Source organism: Pangasianodon hypophthalmus, chromosome 15 (assembly GCF_027358585.1).
Source record: "Pangasianodon hypophthalmus isolate fPanHyp1 chromosome 15, fPanHyp1.pri, whole genome shotgun sequence".
Taxonomy (NCBI): Eukaryota; Metazoa; Chordata; class Actinopteri; order Siluriformes; family Pangasiidae; genus Pangasianodon; species Pangasianodon hypophthalmus.
The window spans coordinates 903,232-925,864 of record NC_069724.1 but is presented as its reverse complement, the minus strand read 5'-3'; the positions used below and the strand labels follow the sequence as shown (position 1 = coordinate 925,864).

The following is a 22,633-nucleotide window of genomic DNA, read 5'->3' as shown; positions in this document are numbered from 1 at the left end:
GGTCAGGGATTCCCAAACTAGCAGTCAGGAATTCCCAAACTATTGATCAGAATTCCCAAATGAGTGGTCATAGCAGTCAGGAATTCCCAATCGATCAGTCATAGCAGTCAGGAATTCCCAAACTAGCAGTCATAGCGGTCAGGAATTCCCAAACTTGTGGTCACGAGAGGCCGCTTGATTTATAAATGGGGCCGTGAAAGAAACTCGCACAAATTTCCTTTTTTGTTTCATTCATTTATTTTACAAATTAATATTTAAAAAAATATCAAAGACCGTACTGTATGCTGCGTGCTAACGTTCTGAAATGTTACTAGGAATCACAAAATGGAAAAATTTCCCATTTTTTTTTACAGAAGAACGCTCTTTTCTCGATCGTTTATTAATTTCCTCACAACTCGTGTTAAAGAGCGCTCTTCTCCCTCTTCTCCCTCTTTTCCCTCTTCTCCCTCTTCTCCACGGGAAACTCCATGTTCCTCACTGCTGCATTGCTGCGAGCCGGTAAAAAAACGAGCCACCGCTCCACGCTGATCACACACACACACACACACACACACACAAACGCACACAAACACACACAAGCGCACGCACACACACACAAGCGCACGCACACACACACAAGCGCACACAAACACACACAAATGCACGCACGCACATAAACGCACGCACGCACACAAACACACAAACGCACGCGCACACACACAAACGCACGCGCACGCACACAAACGCACGCGCACACACACACAAACGCACGCGCACACACACACAAACGCACGCGCACACACACACAAACAAACGCACACACATACACAAACGCACGCGCACACACACAAACGCACGCACGCACACAAACACACAAACGCACGCACACAAACACACAAATGCACGCACACACACACAAACGCACGCGCACACACACAAACGCACGCGCACACACACACACAAACGCACGCACACACACACAAACACACGCGCGCACACACACACAAACGCACGCGCGCACACAAACGCACGCGCGCACACAAACGCACGCGCGCACACACACACACAAACGCACGCGCACACACACAAACGCACGCGCGCACACACAAACGCACGCACGCACACACACAAACGCACGCACGCACACACAAACGCACGCACGCACACACAAACGCACGCACGCACACACAAACGCACGCACACACACACAAACGCACGCACACACACAAACGCACGCACACACGCACACACAAACGCACGCACGCACAAACGCAGGCACACACACACACAAAAACACACAAACGCACGCGCACACATACACAAACGCACACACACGCGCACACACACACACACACACACACAAACGCACGCGCACACAAACGCACGCGCACACAAACGCACGCGCACACACACACACACACACAAACGCACGCGCACACACATGCACACACAAACGCACAAACGCACACACACAAACACAGTTGATCAACCGGCGCTCTTTAAACGTTCAGCTCCACATTTAATCGGTTCCGATCCTGTCGGAGGCGGAGCTCAAACGCTATTGGCTGTTGTGAAACACGCTCACGCCCTCTGACACGCCTCTGACTCTTACACCGATTCATCGGCACTTTAAAGGTGCAATAGCATCATTTTTTCCCTTACTTTGTTACTAAAAAAAAAAAAAAATACTTAGAACATGATTAAAAAAATAATAATAATAATAATAACAACGGTTTGAGTTTGAGCCACAATCTCAGCCTGAGTGTCCGGATGCTTGTTTTTGTTTACATGGACCTCGTCAGCCATGTTATAGACGCTCCCTAACACATCTTAGTGTGAAATCAGCTAACACCCAGCGCAGCCTGATAATCCATCAGATACATTTTTTTAATCGCAAAGAAAATCAGAAAAGCCAAGACTTCGCGATCATTCAGAAATTATCATGAGCCGAATTTCGCACGTTTCTAGAGTTAGTCCAAGCAGCTGAATGTCCGAGCGCGCATGGAAGTGATGTCATGACAGTCCATGCTAATGATAACTCAAGTTCTGGGGGGCGGAGCTTCGAGTACATGCATGCTTAATCTTTAAAGACAAAAATCTTAGCTACTGCACCTTTAAGCGTCTACAGAAGACGTTTCACGTAATCGCTGGATTGCTACGTTTGCTTTATCGAGGTACGTAAGATGATACAGACACATACGCATGCTGAATTTCAATCGCGAGCGACAGGACAGTTTCTCCACCAAACCTGATCCGTCATCCAGACAGGAGCAAACGAGGAACCTTCTCCTGTTACACGCTTCTCTACAGACATGCCTTCACACTTTTCACACTAGCTGAATAATACAAGAGCCTCGATATGGCTCACACACACACACACACACACAAGAGCGGCACTAGAGAAGGCTCCAGAGAATACAGCGACCTTTACAGAGAAAGCGCTAACCACGACGCTGAGACAATAACGCATCGGCACGGCCGATTATTTCATCTCCATCTTCAAACTTCCAGGTTCAGATTTCATTCCAGAAATTCCAAAATGTCACGATTTCTTCTCTTCATGAACTTCGTAAATCGTGCAGCTCCTACAAACACGTCGTCCTCATCCACAGCTCAGATCCGACGAACGATGAATGAATGAATGAATGATTTTCTCCCTCAAAGTGTACGCTTCTGTACAGAATGCTGGCTGCGTTCACACACGTGAAGATGTTCATGAATCCGATCTGAACTCATTCCGATTGCAGGATCGTAATCTGGACTTCATTTATACACGTTACTCATAATCCGATCCAAAGTCATTCGCGTGCGTTTAGTCTCAACGTTCTCAGCGTTCTCAGCGTCCAGCTTCTTCATCACACTGTTGACGAGTTTTAAATCATTTCCGTCTCAGGGGAAAAAAAAAGTCATCAGGGTGTGAATATTAAACGCACAGTGAGAAGAAGAGAGAGTAAAGTCGCAGTAAAGTCGCTCAGCGTTTCATTTTCGCCCGAGATTCAGGAACAAAAACGTTCTGGTTGTTGAGAAGAACAAAAATCCACACGTTATCCATCACTGTAACGATCTATAACAGCTTTACTCATCTACTGATGTTACTGACATTAAGAGAGGTTTTTACGCTTTTTTTTTTTTTTTGCCGTGTTTGAACTTTCCGGAGGTCCTGCGTCTGCCTCAGATCGTTAGTTTGACGCTCGTCACGCCGCTCGTTCAGCCTCATTTTTATTTTAAACAGATTCAAATCTCTAACGTGAGCTGTGTTTTCTTACACGGGATTGCATCGTGACTCAAACACACGCTCAGAACTCACACTCCGATTCCGACAGCGAAAGGAACGAGACACAAACATTTACACGGATATTATTCTTCCGTTTAATGGATTAATGAAAGGATTATCTACTTTGTACGATCAGACAGAATTCGGTTTTCCGCTGAGATGTTTACGTGAACGTTTTCTCTTCCGATTGAGCTCCCAGTCGGATTATTAATGAATTATTAGGCAGCATGAATAAAAATCTGGATAAATCTGAAACTGGAGTTCTGAGAAAAGCTTTTAAGTATGTCTATTTATTAATAAAAGTTGTTAGTTGATCCATGTTGGGGAAAAAAAATAAACTGATTATCTGATTTAACTGCGTCCGATAACCCTGTTTACCCCCTCGATTTTCCACTCTGTCTTATTTTTCCCTTCTTCCCAGAAGCAATTAAGCTGATTAAGGTTTGACTGAATGCCTGTCGACGTTGCCCACGCTGCAGCTCGGCCATAAAACGCCGGAGGTGATGTGGAAAAGCTGAACGATGCCAAAGCGTGAATGTTTCTGACTTTCAAACATGAACTCGCTCACCGAGCCACGCTTTACTTTACTTTACTTTACATTAACAATAACGTCCGAACATCGACGTTAAATTAATTAAAACACTACATTCGTGCACGAGTAATTGTGTAGTGAATACACAGTTAAGATTTCACGTTCGGCCCAAAAAAATAAATAAATAAAATCCCAGAAATACATCGGTAACAATTACGTTACTACACCTCCCCGTCTACATGTAGCTAAAACTAAAACTAAAACTAAAACTAATCCCGTCCAAACAGGGCTAGAGATTTTGCGCCGTTTGGCGACTTCAGCGTACAGATGATGGTGGATCTGATTTCTGCTCAAAACTAAAAACCTCAAACACACACGCAAAGCGTTCATTAACTCATCGATTAAATCACAACACCATCAGAGCGTTAAATATTTGCATTGTCACGTGAGACGCTTTATAATCCTAATCATAAAGCGGATAATAGACGATGGGCCTCGTTTATCAGCGTGGATACGAACGAATTTATTTGTCGAATCATTTGTAAGCGTGTATTCGTACTCGTTTTAAAAAAATTCCTGCTTGGAAGAGAGTTCGTAGTCGACGTTCGCTCACGAGTAAATTTACGCACAGAAATTTCTAACGTGACCGGATCCGAGCCGTAGAACTGTCGACGAGTTATTACGATTTTATACACGGGTTACGCTGTAGAGTTTAAATCGGGTATTTGTTTCAATTAAACACCAATTTAATGGACGTTTGTGAGACTCATATTAATGGCATTAATTAAAGAAATATTAAATACGGGAAACATTCATGATTAAACACAGCTATCACAAGCTAACACAAATCCTTAAATTAGGAGAATATAAATAAGCTGTGTAAAAAAGGTCTGTATCAGTCTTTATCAATCTTTATTTAAAGTATATTTTGAAATATTTAACAAAAATATCACTTTATACACATTTTAAATGATTGCAGAAAGAATCCCTGTAATTATGCCACGGACACCCGGTTGAGAAACACTGGTTCTGCGCGCGTTGTAGCTGTAAGCTAACGTGCTGAGCTAGCATCAGGCTACTGGAAGGTTTAAAATGTACGCGATATTTTGGATATTTAGCGACTCTGCAATGTTTTCGTAGGACGTCAGCGAGAGACCGAGGAGATCTCCATTTTCTTTCTCAATAAAACCATGAATCACTTTTTTTCCTGTAACTTTTCCCCAGATTTGAGGCTCTTACACTTTATATTTTTATTTATTTTATTTAAAATATCTTCCACTTCAGCTCCCTGTGAGCTTTTCCTTTTATGGAGTTTTGTGGGCGTCGCTATATGCAAATGAGATGTGCTATGAGCATGCGGATTGGCGTTCGTCGATCGTGAAGAAAGTTTTGGCTTACGCAAACTTTTACACAACTTCAGTAATAAATTAAAAATTTTTTAAAAATAAATAAAAATAGTCAGAAACAGTTATATAGAGCTACATGATTTAAAAATGTGTGATCAGCACACGCACACAAAATTAGGATAAATACGCAGAGTCATTGCTGTACCAGAGCTGGGGGAATAAAGAAAAAAAAAAAAAAAAAAAGAAAGAAAGATTGGGAGGATTTTTGACGAGACTTTTAAAACAGCTGGCTGAACATCGTGCCTTTACGGATTGCGACATTCTTGGACATTAACTGTGACCCGGACAAGACGACTGGAATGCGACGAGCTGGAACGAAAACAAGAGCGAAATTCTTTCTGGTCTGAGAAACAAAAAAAAGGAAGAAAAAAAATTGATTTTTGGAGTCTCGGTCAAGTAATAAATGAATTTCTGTGCAGAGTCACAGGAGGAATATAGATGCAAAAACCAAAGAAAAAAAAAAAAAAAAAAAAGAGAGAGAGAGAAAGAATTTAAAACTAAAGGCATTCTTTACTGATTTACAGATTGTTATTCACTTAAACCCATAAATTTAAAAAAATAATGAAGGCGTTTGGGTTTGTTGTGTGAGGTGACCTCCGCTATAGGGTCCTCTGTAATCACCCTAGCAACAGCTCCGGCCAATAGGAAGCTTGCATGAGCAACTTGCAGCCGATGCAGCCAATGAAATCCGGCCAGTCTGAGCAGATGTCCGAGCGCGAGAGCGAGCGAGAGCGTCAGTCGCTCATCCTCTGAGCGTTCGGAATATTGTTTCCCGGCCACCTGGCGTGAGGGATTTCCTCGGATGATGCTGTCCGAACACGGCGTTACAGATGATCACAGATTTCAGCAACAAACAAACAAACTAACTAACAAATAAATAAATAAATAAAAGCAAAAACGTTTTCCAGGCTCTGAGAGTCATCGTCCCATTTTTATGTTCGCGTCACACGAAAACGAGATGAAGGTCCGACGCCACGAGGCCTCTCTCTCTCTCTATCTGTCTCTCTCTCTCTCTATCTGTCTCTCTCTCTCTATCTATCTGTCTCTCTCTCTCTCTCTCTATCTGTCTCTCTCTCTCTCTCTCTATCTGTCTCTCTCTCTCTCTATCTGTCTCTCTCTCTCTATCTGTCCGTCTCTATCTGTCTGTCCGTCTCTCTCTCTCTATCTGTCTGTCTCTCTCTCTCTCTCTATCTGTCTCTCTATCTGTCCGTCTCTCTCTCTCTATCTGTCCGTCTCTCTCTCTCTATCTGTCTGTCTCTCTCTCTCTCTCTCTCTGTCTCTCTCTCTCTCTGTCTCTCTCTCTCTCTGTCTCTCTCTCTGTCTCTCTCTCTCTTTCCATTAGCCATGTGTGAAACTCCCTCACAACATCCACTGATGTTTACTCCAACTATATTTAATTTATATTACGCTATAATTATCAGACTTTTGCGTACGAGCTCTGTGATTTAACGTTTAACGCTAGTACGAGTTCTCACTCAAAAACACACCGCGTCTTTTTCTCCCAAATAAAACCACAGACGAGTCGATCGACACACGAACGACTGGAACGATTAACAGTTGCGTGAGCTCTCCGATATCAACCGAAGCCACCTGGAAGCCCCGCCCACTTCTCGACTGGACTCACGGCGCGCTCTCGCTTTCTGTCACGGTAAACTGCGGATGTCTTGAGTTCATTAATGTGAGATAAAATCTATCAGCGTGTGTTCGAATTAGCAAACATTAAACACGTATACAGTTAACGTCAGGTAAATATATTAGTCCGAAAATGCTTAAAAATGGCACTTTTTGTTCGTTAGCTTTTCCGTAACTTTGGAAAGAGGCAAAAAAAAAAATTGCCCTAAAAACGATTAAAACAAAAGAGTTTAATCTAGCACTTTAAAAATAACGTGAATAGTTTTGTTAATTAAAAAGCGATTAATTTTCACCGATCAGCGCTAAGACGCGTTCAATCGCTTTGAGCAGCAGCTCGACGGTGAAAACATCGGACGAGGATTATATCGGAAAATGTACCGTTACTTATTATTATTTTTTTTTTTAACTGAAAACTGGATTGTGTGAAATCACAAAATAATCGTCTTGCTTTTCCCGAAGACACTTTATTCCATGTCTCCAAACTTTTAGCGTTAGTGATCGTTAGCGTATAAACAGTAACGCGGTGATGTACGCTGCCTTTGACGTCCATTTCAATTCAATTTTAACAATGGACATTGTCACAAAGCAGCTTTACAGAAATAAATACATTCAAGATATAAATTTTAGAAGTATGAATTTATCCCTAATGAGCGAGTCAGAGGTGACGGTGGTGAGGAAAAACTCTCTGAGACATCATGAGGAAGAAACCTTGAGAGGAACCAGACTCCAAAGGGACCCATCCTCATCTGCGTGACACCCGATAGTGCGATTATAAATCATTCCCTTCTATAACTGTGTGCTACATGGACAAATAGTGCGACCAGGAAATTCATCACAGTTTTCACATGAAGTCTGGTTTGTCAGTCCTAAAGCTTTCATAGCAATCGCAGTCCAAAGCCATCCATCTTGACGGTTTCTAAGTGTATCTACAGTACAGGCTTTCCATCCTTACATCTCCCTTTATAGCTACAGAAGCTCTGGCTTTTTGTTTTTGACGTATTAACCAGCGAGGCGTCAAAGCATCTGCCTTGTGTTTGGTGACGCACTCGAGTTCCTCACGCTGTCTAAATAATCAGCAGCTTCTTTTTTTTTTTAGGAAGAATCTGCAGTGATTTCGTCGTGAGGACAATCCCGGCGTGATTGCATTGACCTTTGATCGTTTAGATTTCGTGACTCCTTCTGAAGCTTCTTCTCCAATTCAAGTGCCAGCTGAACTGATTCTCTTTAGCGTAATAAGCGTATTAATGCGAAGAGAGAGCGCGAGTTTCCACGCTCTGACGTCAGTTGATAATGTCGCGGGGGAAAAGTCAAGACGCTGAACGCTGCTCTTAAAAGATCGAAAGAGCTCCGTCGGTCGAGACGAAGTCTTTCTTTTTCACGCTGTGAAAGTCGGTCGATCAGAAACCGAGGTAGGAAAGATCACGAAAGGAAAACCAGGAAACGTTCCTCATGAATATTTATATTAAGACGAGATGATGAAGTGCAGCCACATTTCTTCCTGCTCTCCTCCACTGCGGACCTGCCAGAACCGAATTACTGAATTACTTCCTGCATAAACACGCCACTCACGCGGAAATATTACGCATATGTTTAGTTTAAAAGCTCTGCTTAAATCACAAATCGGTTCGGCGAGGTCACTGCTGGTAGCAGAAGTCGTTCATTAAGGAAAACGCTTCACGGTTTGATTTAAAAGACGGAGTAAAAGCTTGATTTAAATTTCAGACGCCTTCCTGATTGTAACGTTCGCTCTGACGATATTATACATTAATAATCGTACGAGTTTCAACTCTTTAAATGTTGTCTTAGCGGTAAGTGCCGTAAATTAAAAACAAAAAAAGAAACTCCGTGGCTTTAGGGTATTTTTCTGGTGTGTGTTATTTGGCACAAACTTCCCAAATACTTTTATAATCTCATTTAAAATTAGAGAAGTGGTACTTTATTTACTTCAGTAGACGGAAACGCGTTTTAATACGCCACGTCAGATCGGACAGCACGACTTCAACCGATTAACCTTCTGCTAAAGTCTCGAGCAGGGAATTTGTTTAGAAATGAAACCATCATCTTTGAATGAAATGAAACGTCTTAGTTTCATTCAGTACAAAACCATTTTAGATTCCAAACATTAGTTTTCCAGCATAAAGTGAAACGTTACAGAAAAATGTTTGTATGTCAGTAAAGAAAGCAGCAGATTCCATAAGAGACACTTTTCAGATAAAAACATAATGAAGGCTGCTGGGTTTCGCTGCAGAAATAAGAAGCGAGTCGACAGTCAAAGTCTCCAGAAGAACTGTGGCTGCTTCTGCAAGATGCTCAGTAACACTTCCAGCTCATTTCCTTATAAAACTGCACACACTGCACCTCAGATACTGCTTTATTTATTTAAAGTGAAGGATCGTCACATTAAATACTGACTTTGTTTCATTTATTACTGTTTACTGCTCTTTATAGGATTTTTTTTAATGCAGAAACATTTAATTTCATTATTTTTGAAGGCGTCTTTACTCTACAGCATTTCTTCACATGTGCCTAAGACTTTTGCACTTTGTACTGTATATATATGAGGTTTTCCTAAACCAGGGGGTCGTGACCCCACAAGTGTCGCTTGATTGAGTCTACGTCCACATTAAATCCGAACAGATCAGTTTTCTGAAGATGAAGACGCGTAAGAAGCTTCGGCCGGCGTCGTTTTCCGTCAGGCGTTTATTTAAAAGTGCGATCTGAAGGTCGTACAAAGTGACATTAATCTTGATGCAACAACTGCAGCACAACATCGTCCACCATCTTGTTTGTTACGAGTTGAACGCGTCACGTGACTGAATATAACGTCATCATTTTTTGAATATCTCTGCTTTTTCGAATTCATCCACTTGGAAGAACGTTTTCGAAAAGCTCCGTTTTTCCTGGACAAAAACCCCAGACGTAGAGAACAAGATGCGTTTTCAAATTTATCCGGATTAACGTGGACGTAGCCTTACAAAAGGGGCTGCGAGAGAAACTCACATTCCTCGTTTCATTCGTTTAACAAATTAATATTGAATAAAATTCGAACGGATTTTGTTTTGTGTGCTAACAATTTGGAATTGTTACTCTGAGTCACATGCAAACACGAGCCACGTTTATATTTTAGCCTTTTTCTTCATTATCATGACACGCTGCACTAGCGCAGTTTAGCAAAAAAAAAAAATAATAATAAAATGGACAAATTTTCAGATGATTGTCCATCTCCCTCCGCTAAACAAACTAGCCTTTTGTCTCAAATTTCATACTTACGTACTATTCTAGTCCGTTATGGATCACTAACACTAACCGGTTTTCAATTTTAAAAACATCTCATGTCCCCTTCAAACCTGACGAATACACAGATTTTCTGGATTCGTAAATATTTTGGAATGTAAAGTCAGATTTTTCGATCTGAGACGCAGATCATGACAACAATCACGACGACAGCGGGACGTTTTAAAGAGACACAGAAGCTCGTCAGTGTGTTTAACGTCGCTGTGCGTGAAATCGGGTAAAAGTTCGACCTGGAAACCTGATGGACAGGAATGTTCTGGATCTGAAATCTAGAGTCTTGAGAACGTCGCTTTCGGATGTAACTAAGATACGCAGCGATGCCGCTCATGTTACCGCTACTACTGCATGCGACGTGTATAAACCACACAGCGGATTACTTTCCTACAGCAACAACAACAACAACGACAACAACAACAACAACAACGACAACGACAACGACAACAACGACAACGACACTTTCCACTAGACAGGTAAATCAGTGTAAGGAAACTTCCTTCGGTTTTTAGTCACTTATGTTACACATACGTTTGTTAATGACGTAATAAAATGTTTGAATGTTACAGTAGCTCTCTATAAATAAATAAATAAATAAATAAATAAATGTCAGTTGGTCAAGGCTAGGGGGTCGCAGAAACTTCACAATCGTTTCCCCAAAAAAAGTTGGAGAACCCCTGTATTATATTAAAAACAAAAAAACGAACAAAAAAAGAGTCAACACCTGGATAAATAACAACGATCCAGAAATCCGCTAAAAGACGGAACGGTCAGGTCAGCGGTCAGAGCGTTGACGTTTCTTTCTCCTCGGAAAAGCTCGGTGTGGAAAATCTTGCTGAAGTCTGCAGTCTGAATTCTCCTGACCAGCACAAACGGGCAGCGTGAGCGATGTTCTGCCTGAACATTAAGCGCGATTCATAAGCTGAACTGAGCGGCTCGAAAGGTCAACACCGCTACGGAGGATATAAACGACATCCCGAGTTAACGGAACGCCCGAGAGGCAGAAACCTGGCTGTGTGTGAGCGCGGGACGAGCTGAACCTGAGCCCAGGTGTGTGTGTGTGTGTGTGTGTGTGTGTGTGTGTGTGTGTGTGTGTGTGTGTGTGGAGAGGACGCGACTGAGGATCGGATCGTCACATGACCTAACGAAGCGTAAGGTTGTAAGTAAAATACCTTCATTTCATTTTAACTTTATTTGTAAAACACTTAACAGAAATTGTCGTAATGCGACTTTTCAGAAATCCAGATATAACTCTGAAATAAAAATTTCCCAAAATCGGACAATGATACGTACTATATCTGTGGGGAAAAAATAATTTAAAAAATAAACGATAGTTGTGGAAATATCACATTTTAACACTTCGCTCAACGCATATTTACTTATTTTTTTAGAGTTTATTTCCCTTAAGTGGAGTTTTTCACCATTTAAGATCAAAATTTTCATCCTTTTTTTCTCTTTCAAATGCTCCAAAATCCAAAAGTGCTGTTTTTTTTTTTTTTTTTTTTAAACTATTTTCGGACAGTTTTTTTTTCAATAGCATCCCTAATAAATAGCTAGCTGATGTTAACTACACACACACACACACACACACACACACACACACACACACACACACACACGTGTCTAATGTACACCAAGTGGAACTGACGGATTTTATTTCACATTAATGAACTCAAAACATCCGTTTCCGGTGACAGAAAGCGAGAGTCCAGTCGAGAGCACGTGAGATGAGACAGATGGAAGAAAGGGGGCGGGGCTTCCAGGCGGCGTCGGTTAATATCGGAGGAGTTCGAACCGCTTACGCAAATGTCAATCATTCCGGATTCGTATGACGATTCTCTCATCTGATGTTTTATTGTACTCTGGGGGGAAATGAGGAAAGACGTGGAGTATCTGTGAGCGAAAACTCGTACTAGTACTCCGATGTTAAATTGCGTAGCTCCTAACGGATGATGCGTAAAACACTAGCAGCTCTGCGTAAAATGTTAAAATGGTTAAGCGCTGGACCACGCTCGTGATCCGGTGCATGACTTCAGACGAAAAAATCTTAGAGGAAAAAGAAGGAAAATTAAATATCTGACACTTTGAGACTCCTTCAGAGTTACATATATAAAACACACCACACACACACACACACACACACGCACACTGACATTTACGTACGATTTAACGTACGATTTAACGTACGATTTAACGTAGCCAATCCAGCGACTGTCACTTTACAGAGAACACCGGAGAACTCAGAAACACGTCTGACGTTAATCTGAGGTCAGACTCGAACCCTGGAGCTGCGAGACGGCAACTCGCGCCGCCGCATCGCCCTGAGGAGTTTCGCTTTACATAATTATTAAAATTATTCTTCAGATTTTTATAGTCAAATATTAAAACGTTTACAAATTTCCCCATCGTGTAAAACTGCTTAACTCGCACGTTTCAGTTCCAGTCACTCGACAATCTGTTCCAAGGTGCTTTAAAGCCGGTGGCTTCTGGTGGCTCTTTGTGGCTGAACATCTTATTATAACTTATTATCATGTTTTTTTTTTTTATTTTTCTTTAATTTGTCACCCGTCTGCACGAACAGAAAGATCCACAAACCTGCGCAAAAACGCTCCAAAGTCGCTCCAAAGCGCTAACGTTTCATCTCCTCGTGTTTCAGACTCGTGTGTTGTGTGCAGTGTGTGAGGAGCGAGTCGTCTTCAAGAGGCGTGTGTGTGTGTGTGTGTGTGTGATGTTTAGATGTTTGCGGAAGAGTCGAAGAGGCACAGAAGGAAATAAAATACCGCCATCTTGACATTTTCTGGCAAAATTATTATCTCTCGTTACGCCGTAGCGCCTTTTCTCTTCAGTACTAAATTTAAACTGTTTTTAATCTTGTGCGGTATAAGAGGAATAAAACGCTTCCTTTTTATGAGAAAATAATCCACTCTGGAGTGGGAACGGAGACTCTGATCTGCATCAGGCGTGGATTATTTGCCTATTTGCTTTACTTATAAAGCAAATCAGTTTTTCAGGCTTCAGAGGTAATTTTTTTCGCTGAATAGTTAAAATAATAATTAATTTTATTAATAATAAATAATAATAATAATAAAGGAAGAAGTGCGTACCTGGTAAGGGTGTACTCCCTGAGTCCTGAGTGCAGGTTCATGGCAGAAAATGTACCTATACAACCCCTCAACCGCTTGTCCCGGCCGATTTTCCAAGTGACAAACAGTGGGCTGTGGAGGAGAGAAAAAAAAGAGAGAGAGAAAGAAAGAAAAATATTATATTTCTATATAAATAATTCACATGAACAGGATACGGAACGACACTGTGGTGTAAAAACAAACCGGATGCTGTTTGTTTGTGTCCTGGAAAAATCCTACACGAGGTGAAAGTCGGACATTTTCTAATAGTTTTAAAAATGATATTTCTGGATTTTATACAAATTCAAACGCTGATGAGAAAATGTCGATTTAAACATGTATTAGTAACTGTGTTTTCTGTGTGTGTGTGTGTGTGTGTGAAATAAAAATACGGCAAAACGAAAGCTTTTATTTACAGAACTCGCTCTTTTCACGATCAACAAGGCACGAGGCAGACCTGTCAATCAAACGATGTGGGTGGGAATTTTGTTTTTTTTTTTGAAGAAGTGACGACGAAACGGCGACAAATTCCCGTTTAATGCTACAAAAAAAAAAAAACTACGAAGATAACAACTGCTGTATCAGGAATAACACACTCCAGAGACGAGTTAGTTCCTGTTCTCACTTACGTTATAGCTACGATAAATATTCGTACCAGCTACACCAGCTACTCGCTCTCTCGCTCCCTCGCTCTCTCTCAACTCGGAAATTGTAAACTCCTCTGTCCTGAACACTTTCCCGCGCTGATTCCGTGAAACTTTGCAAAGCACCGCGACTGTTACAAAGCTCTGAACACTGGAGACTCCTTCCATAAACATTAAATAAACGTATCCTTTATAAAAAAAAAATAAATAAAAAAAAATAAATAAAACCACATCAACGATTACACATTTTACTTTTATTAAAACGACTTTTTGCGTTAATGGATTTTGTCCGCTGTACGAGTAAACGAGCTGTTACTATAGAAACGATAACGTATCAGAATGAGCGCGGATCAGATACCTCAATCAGATACCTCGCTGTGGTGTAACGACGTTTTAACGCTCGCCAAATACGACATTTCAACTGCGACTGCAAATCTGCAGCACGTAATTCCATCAAACTGAATTCATCATGCACGTGTTCGCTTCACCACGAGACGTAGCTATTTAGCGACTCGATCGACTTGTGACGAATAAACACTCAGCTAGCGAGGTTCTGGACGTCTTTTTTTTCCACACAAACCGTTTTCGTTAAACTGGCTCCGTACGCAACGTGAAGTTTGCGAGAAGACGCCAAGGCGAGATTTTAAAAAAGTAAATAAACACGATTCATTGTCATTTAGTTGAAATATATTTATGATTTTTTTTTTTTTTTTTAAGCTAAGATACTTTCGTAAGTACTTCGGCCAGAATTTCTGGTTTTCCCCCGAAGCCTGACGTTTATAAGCTGATGGAAATTTTTTTTTTAAACCTGCCTACTCTGCACATTCTCAGATGAGAAATTATTTGACTTAATTTTCATTAGTGATGATTCAGCATTACGAATAATAAGGTGTAATAAAAAAGAAAAAAAAAAGAAAAAGAAAGAAAAAAAAAACCTCGCAGTTTTTCGTCCCTGGGCGTTTTCGCCGCTTATCGAGGTGTGGATACAGCTGACTGCATGAGTTTTAAGCATGAATGATCAAACAGAGCCGAAATCGGTTTCAGCAGCGGCGACGGCCTCAGTCTGAGAAGCAGTGTGTTCTCACCACGGACACACACACACACACACACACACACACACACTCCAAAAAAATAAAATACTCTCCAAAATACCTGAGCAAAAGGCTGTGCGGTCGGGAGCTGCTTACCAGGCAGAGACAATCACAAATAAATAAATAACAATACACTTGCGATATAATTCTTTTACAAATCTGTTCGCTAACATCCACACGGCCGACATTTTCACCGTTGACCTGCTGCTCAAAGCGTTTAAATGCGTCTGATCGCTGACCGGCGCAGGGGAGCAGAAAAAAATATATATATAAATAAATAAAATAAAAATTTTATAAAATAGCGCATTTACACATTTTCTGATTATCATCACGTTACCATTTTTTGTAAAGCGTTAGATCTGAGACTTTTCAGAGAAATATTTCAACTTTCAAAGTCAATTTTTTTGTCCTTTTTTTCCCCACTTTCAAAAATTCCAAAACCCGACGTTTTTGAGCATTTTCGGTCGAAATTTTTCGGTTACGTCACTAATAAATAGCTAGCTGATTTATAACTGCAAGCTAGCAGTTAATAACTATATACATATGTAATGTTTGCTAAGTGGAACACACACACCGATAGATTTTATTTCATAAAAATTAAATCAAAACACTGCGAGTCCAGTCGAGAGCAGGTGAGATGGTGGAAAGGGGGCGGGGCTTCCAGACGGCGTCAGTTCATATCGGAGAGTTCAAAGCACCTGAGCAACTGTCAATCATTCCAGATTCATATGTTGATTGGATCATCTTCTGTTTTATCGGGGGGAAAAAAAGACAACTTCTCTTTTGAGAAGTTTCGTTCTAGCGTACGCCGATGTTTAACTGCGGCGCTCCTACGCAAAATGCGTAAACTTCAGCAGGTCTCCTAATCTAATCTAATCTAATCTAATCAGAGTCTAATCTAATCTAATCATCACTGGATCTCGTAGCAGTGTAATAACGCATAGACACGATTAAATCGTCAAACGTTCAGACAAATATTTGGCCCTTTCCTTTATTTTCTCTCTCTTTTCGGATCAGTAGTCGCAGTGCTGAGGTATCCGTGACATCACTGGCATCCGTGACGACCGAACATCCATTTATTTCTAATGAAGCGTCTCAAGTTACAGCCAATGAAGCTAAATTAGTAATAGGCAGATTTACCAAAAAAAAAAAAAAAAAAAGTCTATGGTGTTTTAAAGATCTGATCGTGAATACGCAACGGCGGTTTAAGCGAACATCTCGGGTTCATATCCGACTCGGGCTCGTAAGAGAACTCGAAGAAAGCAAACACGTCTATTATTAGAAGCTGCTTCTGCTTCTGTCTTGCCCTTGTCCTGTCGTTCATGCATATTTAATCGAGCCCGATGGAGGGAAAGACAATAAAACCGGGTGGAAAAACGACAAGACGTTTTATATCGTGGATATTTGGAATATTTGAGAAGCTAAGTCGCTGAGAATTTCGCCGTTCGTCTATCGGCCACACGTCCGAGTTTCTTCCGATCTTCATGAAGCTAAAGAGCAAAATGGAAGGACGGAGGAGGAGGTAGGAATTAAGAGAAAGACCAGCAAACTGGCTGTTTCCTTCTGAAACAGGAAGTCAGAGTGAGCACTGATTTACACAACAGCCAATAGCGTTTGAGATAAGCCACACCCTCACCTCAATCTAAACAAACCTGACAGCTAGCTAGCTAAACACAGTGAACAGATCAGCGAGAGACTTTTACCGACTTTTACTGATGGCGAATCTCTGATGGTGTGTAAAGACGGAATTCTCGCAACGTGTTCGAAAAGCGCCAAGCTGGTAAAACGCCTCCGAAAAAGCACCTGTCACATGACCGCCACCTCCTACAAGCTCCGCCCTCTTCACAGACTCCTCCCTCCTCACAGACCCCACCCTCCTCATAAACTCCTCCCATCTCGCAAACCCCTCCCTCTTCAGACTCTCCCTTCTTCACAGACTCCTCCCTCTTCACAAACTCCACCCTCCTAACAGACTCCTCCTCCTCACAGACTCCACCCTCCTCACAGACTCGTCTCCCTTCACAGACTCCTCCCTCCTCACAGACCCAACCCTCTTTGCAAACTCCGCCCTCTTCACAAACTCCTCCCTAAAAACACACTGACAAACCATGTTTACTAATAATGAGCTGCTACTGTAGAGGAAGACACGCCTCTGGGGGCGGGGCATAAGCGGATTGTTCGGACAATCTTTAAGATCAAATAGAGCCGAAATCTGTTTCAGCAGCGGTGATGGCCTCAGTCTGAGGAGTACAGTGTGTTCTCACCAAGGGGACACACACACACACACACACACACACATAAAATACACTCTAAAATACCTGAACAGAGCAAAAAGGCTTTTCCTTCGACTTCCACATTTCAGGTGTAAGGAAAGCAGGTGAGGAGTAACAGTATTGCCGGCTGTGCGGTCGGGAGCTGCTTACCAGGCAGAGACAAATCACGAAAACTCGACATTTGAACAAATATGAATCCGATATATTATTGTATCGGTGTCACGAGCACTAAAGGACGCGTACGAAATGGTCCGAGACACTGATTTCGGTTTCAGTGGCCAAAGAGAAACCGAAAGAAAAAAAAAACAAAAAAACAAAAACGGGTGTCCGAGAAGGAACCAGAGAACAAGAGGAGGTTCTGCAGAGAAAGACAGAACAGATACTAAAAGAGGAATTCAGGGAAAAGCCAGAGAGGAAGATTAAAGAGGTGAGAAACCCGGAGTGCTCTCTGTCTTTTTATTTTTTTAAATTTTTTTAAGATTAATAGCTTCTAATCTTACGGCGTCTGGAACAACAGCACGAGACACGATCACGAGCATCGATCGCGTCCCAAAACAAACAAAAAAAAACCAAAAAACACTCCACTGACTCTTTTCCGCAGTTTCACTGGAGTCATGATTCGGTTTGAGAAAGAGGAGAAGCCTGTAGTAGAGGTCAGCGAGTGTGTTATTTCAGCCGACGCTCCACACAGCGCCATCGATTTTTCTTAATGAGTTGTGGACAGTAGGACGGCTGCAGATCTGCGTGTGCCGTGTGTCAGACTGAGTAAACGGACACGCGTCCCGAATCGTCTATAATCCAGGCAACGACCGAATGCCTTCTCCGAGTGAGCCGAGTCCTAATCCGAGAGAAGCGGATACTTCGGCCTGGTTCGGTTTCACGCTGGACGTAATTCTTTAAATAGACCCGAACAGCAACAGCAAGGGCGATGCGGCAAAAATAATCGTATCGCGATACGAAGATATCTGTACGATACGCCGTGCGTTACGCATCACGAGCTACGATTTAGCTACTGAACTCCGGGCAAAAAACGACGCACTGATGCATCAAACCTGTAAAAGTTAAATGTTTGTTTGGTGATAGTTTTATTTAATGTTCACAAAAACACTAAAAATCTGTTGTTTTTTTTGTTTGTTTTAAAGATGAGCCCTTTCACGCATAAATGATTTAAAAACATTCACTTTCTTTTACTTTAAATTGCACATCCTATGTTTTTTATTTTATTTTATTTTTTTAAAAGAAATGTTATTTGAATTAAAAAGTAAATGGATTGTCCACGTCCATGTTAAAAACCACAAGAAAAATGGATAAAACATTATATTCGAAAATTAAGACAACCAAAAAAAAAATAATAATAATAACAATCTTGTTTATAAACAAAAATCGTTAGCATTCCATGACCAAAGATTATTAAAAAATATAGAAAATATCATTTTTGAACAAAATTCTTGATAGACGAAAGTTTAAAACTGTTGCATGATGAAGCTGATCGTCAATTAAAAAAAAATTAATAATAAACAATAATATCAATAATAATAAAAAGGTAAGTGCACTACAAACTAGTGATCAATTCAAACGTAGAAAAAAATTTTTTAATTAACAACAATTAAAAAAAAAAAAAAAAAAAAAAACCTCCTCATTAGGACATCCGGAGCCGAAACATCAGACTGGCATTAATCTGACCTCCTTAAACTCTCAGCACTTTTTATTTTTTTCGCTCTACCCTGAACACCTGATCCGGAATCCCCCGAGTCGGAATAATGCGACACTCGGGAAGCTTTCGCTGTCTTAAACATGATGATAATTACTCCGCTCAGAACAGACGAGACGCATCCCGAGGGACGAAGCGTTTGCCAATCACGCAGGACGAGTGTTTCAGCCGTGGTGAAGAAATAAAGAAAACCCTTCACCTCATTTTTTTTTATTTCTTTCCCCCAATCTGTTTCTACTCGGAGAAACCCGACTGCTGCAATCCCCAGAACGCCGTCTGAACATCACTCGTTAAAATGAACCAACCTAAGCAACGTCGCTCTGGTGCTCGCAAAATGGCCGCCAACCCTCTTAGATTCGTCCGTTTGCTGTTTCTTAATATTGCAATCCCAGAATGCACCATTTCTAGGACGCCGTGATGCCGTCTGAGCGTTATTCAGAAAATTAACAAGCGTGAGCATCATCGCGGCTCAGGATCGCGAAACGGAAGATATTCTTCTGTCGATCGCGCAATTCTGGTGCTCGCAAAATGGCCGCCGCCCCGTTAGTTTCATCCGTTTGCGTTTTTTTTGTTTAGATATTTTCCTTTGGTGCGCTATTTAAAACGCACAGGAAGAGCTGGACGATGATACGATACGACATCGAATTTGCGTTAAATTGTCGCAAAAAATAATAATAATTTTCTGAGATTTTGCCTGATTTCTTTTTCAGACATTGTTTTTTTTTTTTTTTTTTTAAATATTTTACCAACGGAAATCTCTTATTGGACGGCGACAAATCGATATTAAAACTCTTACACAGAAACTTTTTCTTAAAAACTGCTTAATTTCTTTTACATTCGATTATTATAACATTTTTTCTTGTTTTTGAAGACAACAAACAAAAAAATTTTAAGAAAAAAAAAAAATTATTAATACAACACTGTTTCACTTTAACAGTTTTATACACACACGTATGTATCATGATACACGTCATGATATAGTAGAAATTTTTTAAAGTATATTTATATTATATTATATTTTATTTGTATCACCGACCTTTACATCAGGCTAAAGTATAAATAAACCTAGAGTACGTATAAAAAACCAAAAAGTGAAGGTGAGATCTTATTTCAGTCTCGACAGCGTTCCGGTCCAGAACCAGGAAATGCGCTCCGGTTCTTTAGCTAAAGCCGGATAATTTTATTTATTTATTTTATTTATTTTACGAGAATCTGCGTTTTCCTCCTCATCAGCTGCTTTAACGACTTTTACAACTTTATCGACATGGTTTCATGTGACCTGCATTCCAGAAGCGGAGAAGCGGAAGAGTCAGCAGTTTAAAAATAAAAATAAAAATTTCGGCATGACCCGTGAGTCTAAAGGTGAAAGGTTTCTTTCGTTTAAATTTCACTGCTGTAACTCGAGAAGGAAACTGAGACACGATTACTTTTTTTTTTTCCCGTTCTGTTTGTCGTCGTTTCGGTTAAAGCGAGAAAGGAGTGAGACGAGAAAGGTATCAGCGACGGCGAGGAGAGTTCGTAAAAAAAATAAACAATAATGGAAACATTGTTTAATAACTAATAATAATTATTGAGTCTGCGTTCTGACTTAAACACGTCTGACGTTTTTTTTTTTTTTTTTTTACTCGATACGTAGCTTGTGTGTTATGAAAAGTTTAACAATTCATTTAGACCTTTATGTGTTTATCAAATTCCAAGAGATCGCGAGTTCGTATCCCACGAATCCAAGAGAGCGAACTCGGCCGTGCTGCACTGGGTGGGTGGGAGGAGCTTATTCTCTCTCCCCTGTCAATCACACCAGCGCTAGCCAATCGTTCGTGAGCTCGTGTATGTGGAAGAGGGCGGATAGCGCTTTCCTGCTTCCTGTGAAAAGATGCGATTCTTTTCGCTTCGTGTGTCTCGGAGGAAGAACGGATGGGTAGATGTCGTAGTTTAGGGCAGAGCTGGTGATAAATACGACTTTCTTCTGGGATTCCGTGTTTTTCCTGAGCAGAAGCGCTGGAAAGCGTTTAGGCAGGAACTCGGGGGGGAAAAACCGACTCCAAGCTTTCCGAGATCCGACCCAAGCTCTCTCCAGGAAGCGCTCGCTCTTTTCTCTTTCCTATCGTCTCCTGCCAAAACCAAAACAAAAAATACAGACAAGGTTTTAAAAAAAAAAAGGAAGAGACGTTTCGGAGGAGAGACGCGTCTGGGGGTTTACAATAAGCACGTCTAGAGCAGCATGCAGATGGTCATGTGATCACTAGGCCACGCCCCCTACACCGAGACATACGGCTGCATACGCGTGGAATTTTTTTTCAGTGTGACGAAACGTGTATATCGTGAAGACACGTCGCTCTCTGTGATCTTGCAGAAAGAACACCAAATCGAGGATTTAATCTTTTTTGTCACACACACACACACACACACACACACACACACACACACACACAAGCATATGCAAGGAGACTTGTACGGAGATTAGTCTGCTTTATAAACCGTAATATTTTCACAGGAGCTTATCACACCGTGATAATTTCACGCCGCAACACTCTGAATATCTCCCCGAATACAAATCGCTCCTGATTAAACACGTGCTTTAAAAATCTCTTCGGCCAGAAAACTGCCAGATTGAACATTTTAATAGCTCTTCTAGTTCTAGGTCTAAAATCCCCGAGGGGGGGAGACGTGAAGAATTTTAATGCTGGCAGATTCCGATGTCAAGACACCGATGTCAGAGCTCTGGACCTCGTAATAATCGTCCTCTGCGAATGTAAAGGAGGGGGAGGAAAAAAAAAAAAAAAAAAAAAAAAAAAAAAACGGCATTTAAGCAGATGATTAAAGATAAAACCTCGCAGCTGTGCAGAGATGAGCGCTGACTCGGAGCGCTCGGAATTTTCATCAGGCATTTGCTTTTGACCTCTAAATCCCGGGACAGCGGAAAGCATCAAACGGATCAAGAGATTAACTTACATCACAGGGACTCTTCCATCTGTAGGTCTAGTGATGTGACGTTACGATACGGCGAAAAAAACAACAAAAAAAAAACCACACACACACACACATAACGCGCTCAGAACAAACGTGATTTCACGCGTTTCTCACCGTGAATCGAACCCTCGCTCGTTTTCCTCTTTATTCTTTACGCAGGTGAGGACGCGGCGATCCGAGAGCGTCCGAGCGAGACGCGGTTCGACTCGGAATCGACTCGCTGCAGGAAGCGAATCGAACACGCCGACGTTTTTAACGTAGAAACTGAAACCAAAGCGCGGAGCCGTAGCGCTGCGGAAACGCTAGGTTTTCTGATAAATGAATTTAAAAAAAAAAAAAAAAAAAAGAGAGAGAGAGGAAATAAACGCTGGATGCGACAAACGTTTAAAACTAGCAGTTTATAAAATGATCTCGTCGTTTACTCGGCGCCGCTCCGTGTGCGATCTCTGAGTCTGAAGTTAATTTTTTTTTAAAGGTTTAATAATTTTTATTTATTTTTTTTTATTCATTACTTATCCAAATAAGATTAAATCTTGGTTTGTATTAAATCAATGAGAAAGTGGATTTGTTCCTGTCAGTCGTTTTACTCTATTCTATAAGCCGGTGTAGATCCTAGTGGGCGGAGCTTCGTGAACACGGAGGAGCGTAAAAAAATAATAATAATAAATAATAATAATAATAATAACAATAATTCAAATGTCGAAAAAACCA

At 41.1% G+C, this 22,633-nt stretch overlaps 1 protein-coding gene across 1 annotated transcript in view; it reads right to left on the bottom strand.

Moving 5' to 3' along the window:
* ammecr1 (AMMECR nuclear protein 1) overlaps positions 1-22,633 on the bottom strand; it is a 49,026-nt gene that overhangs the window by 14,962 nt on the left and 11,431 nt on the right. The window contains exon 2 of the mRNA XM_026938454.3: positions 13,216-13,326. Within this exon, the coding sequence (XP_026794255.3) occupies positions 13,216-13,326 (111 nt within the window). The remainder of the gene's footprint in view (positions 1-13,215; positions 13,327-22,633) is intronic.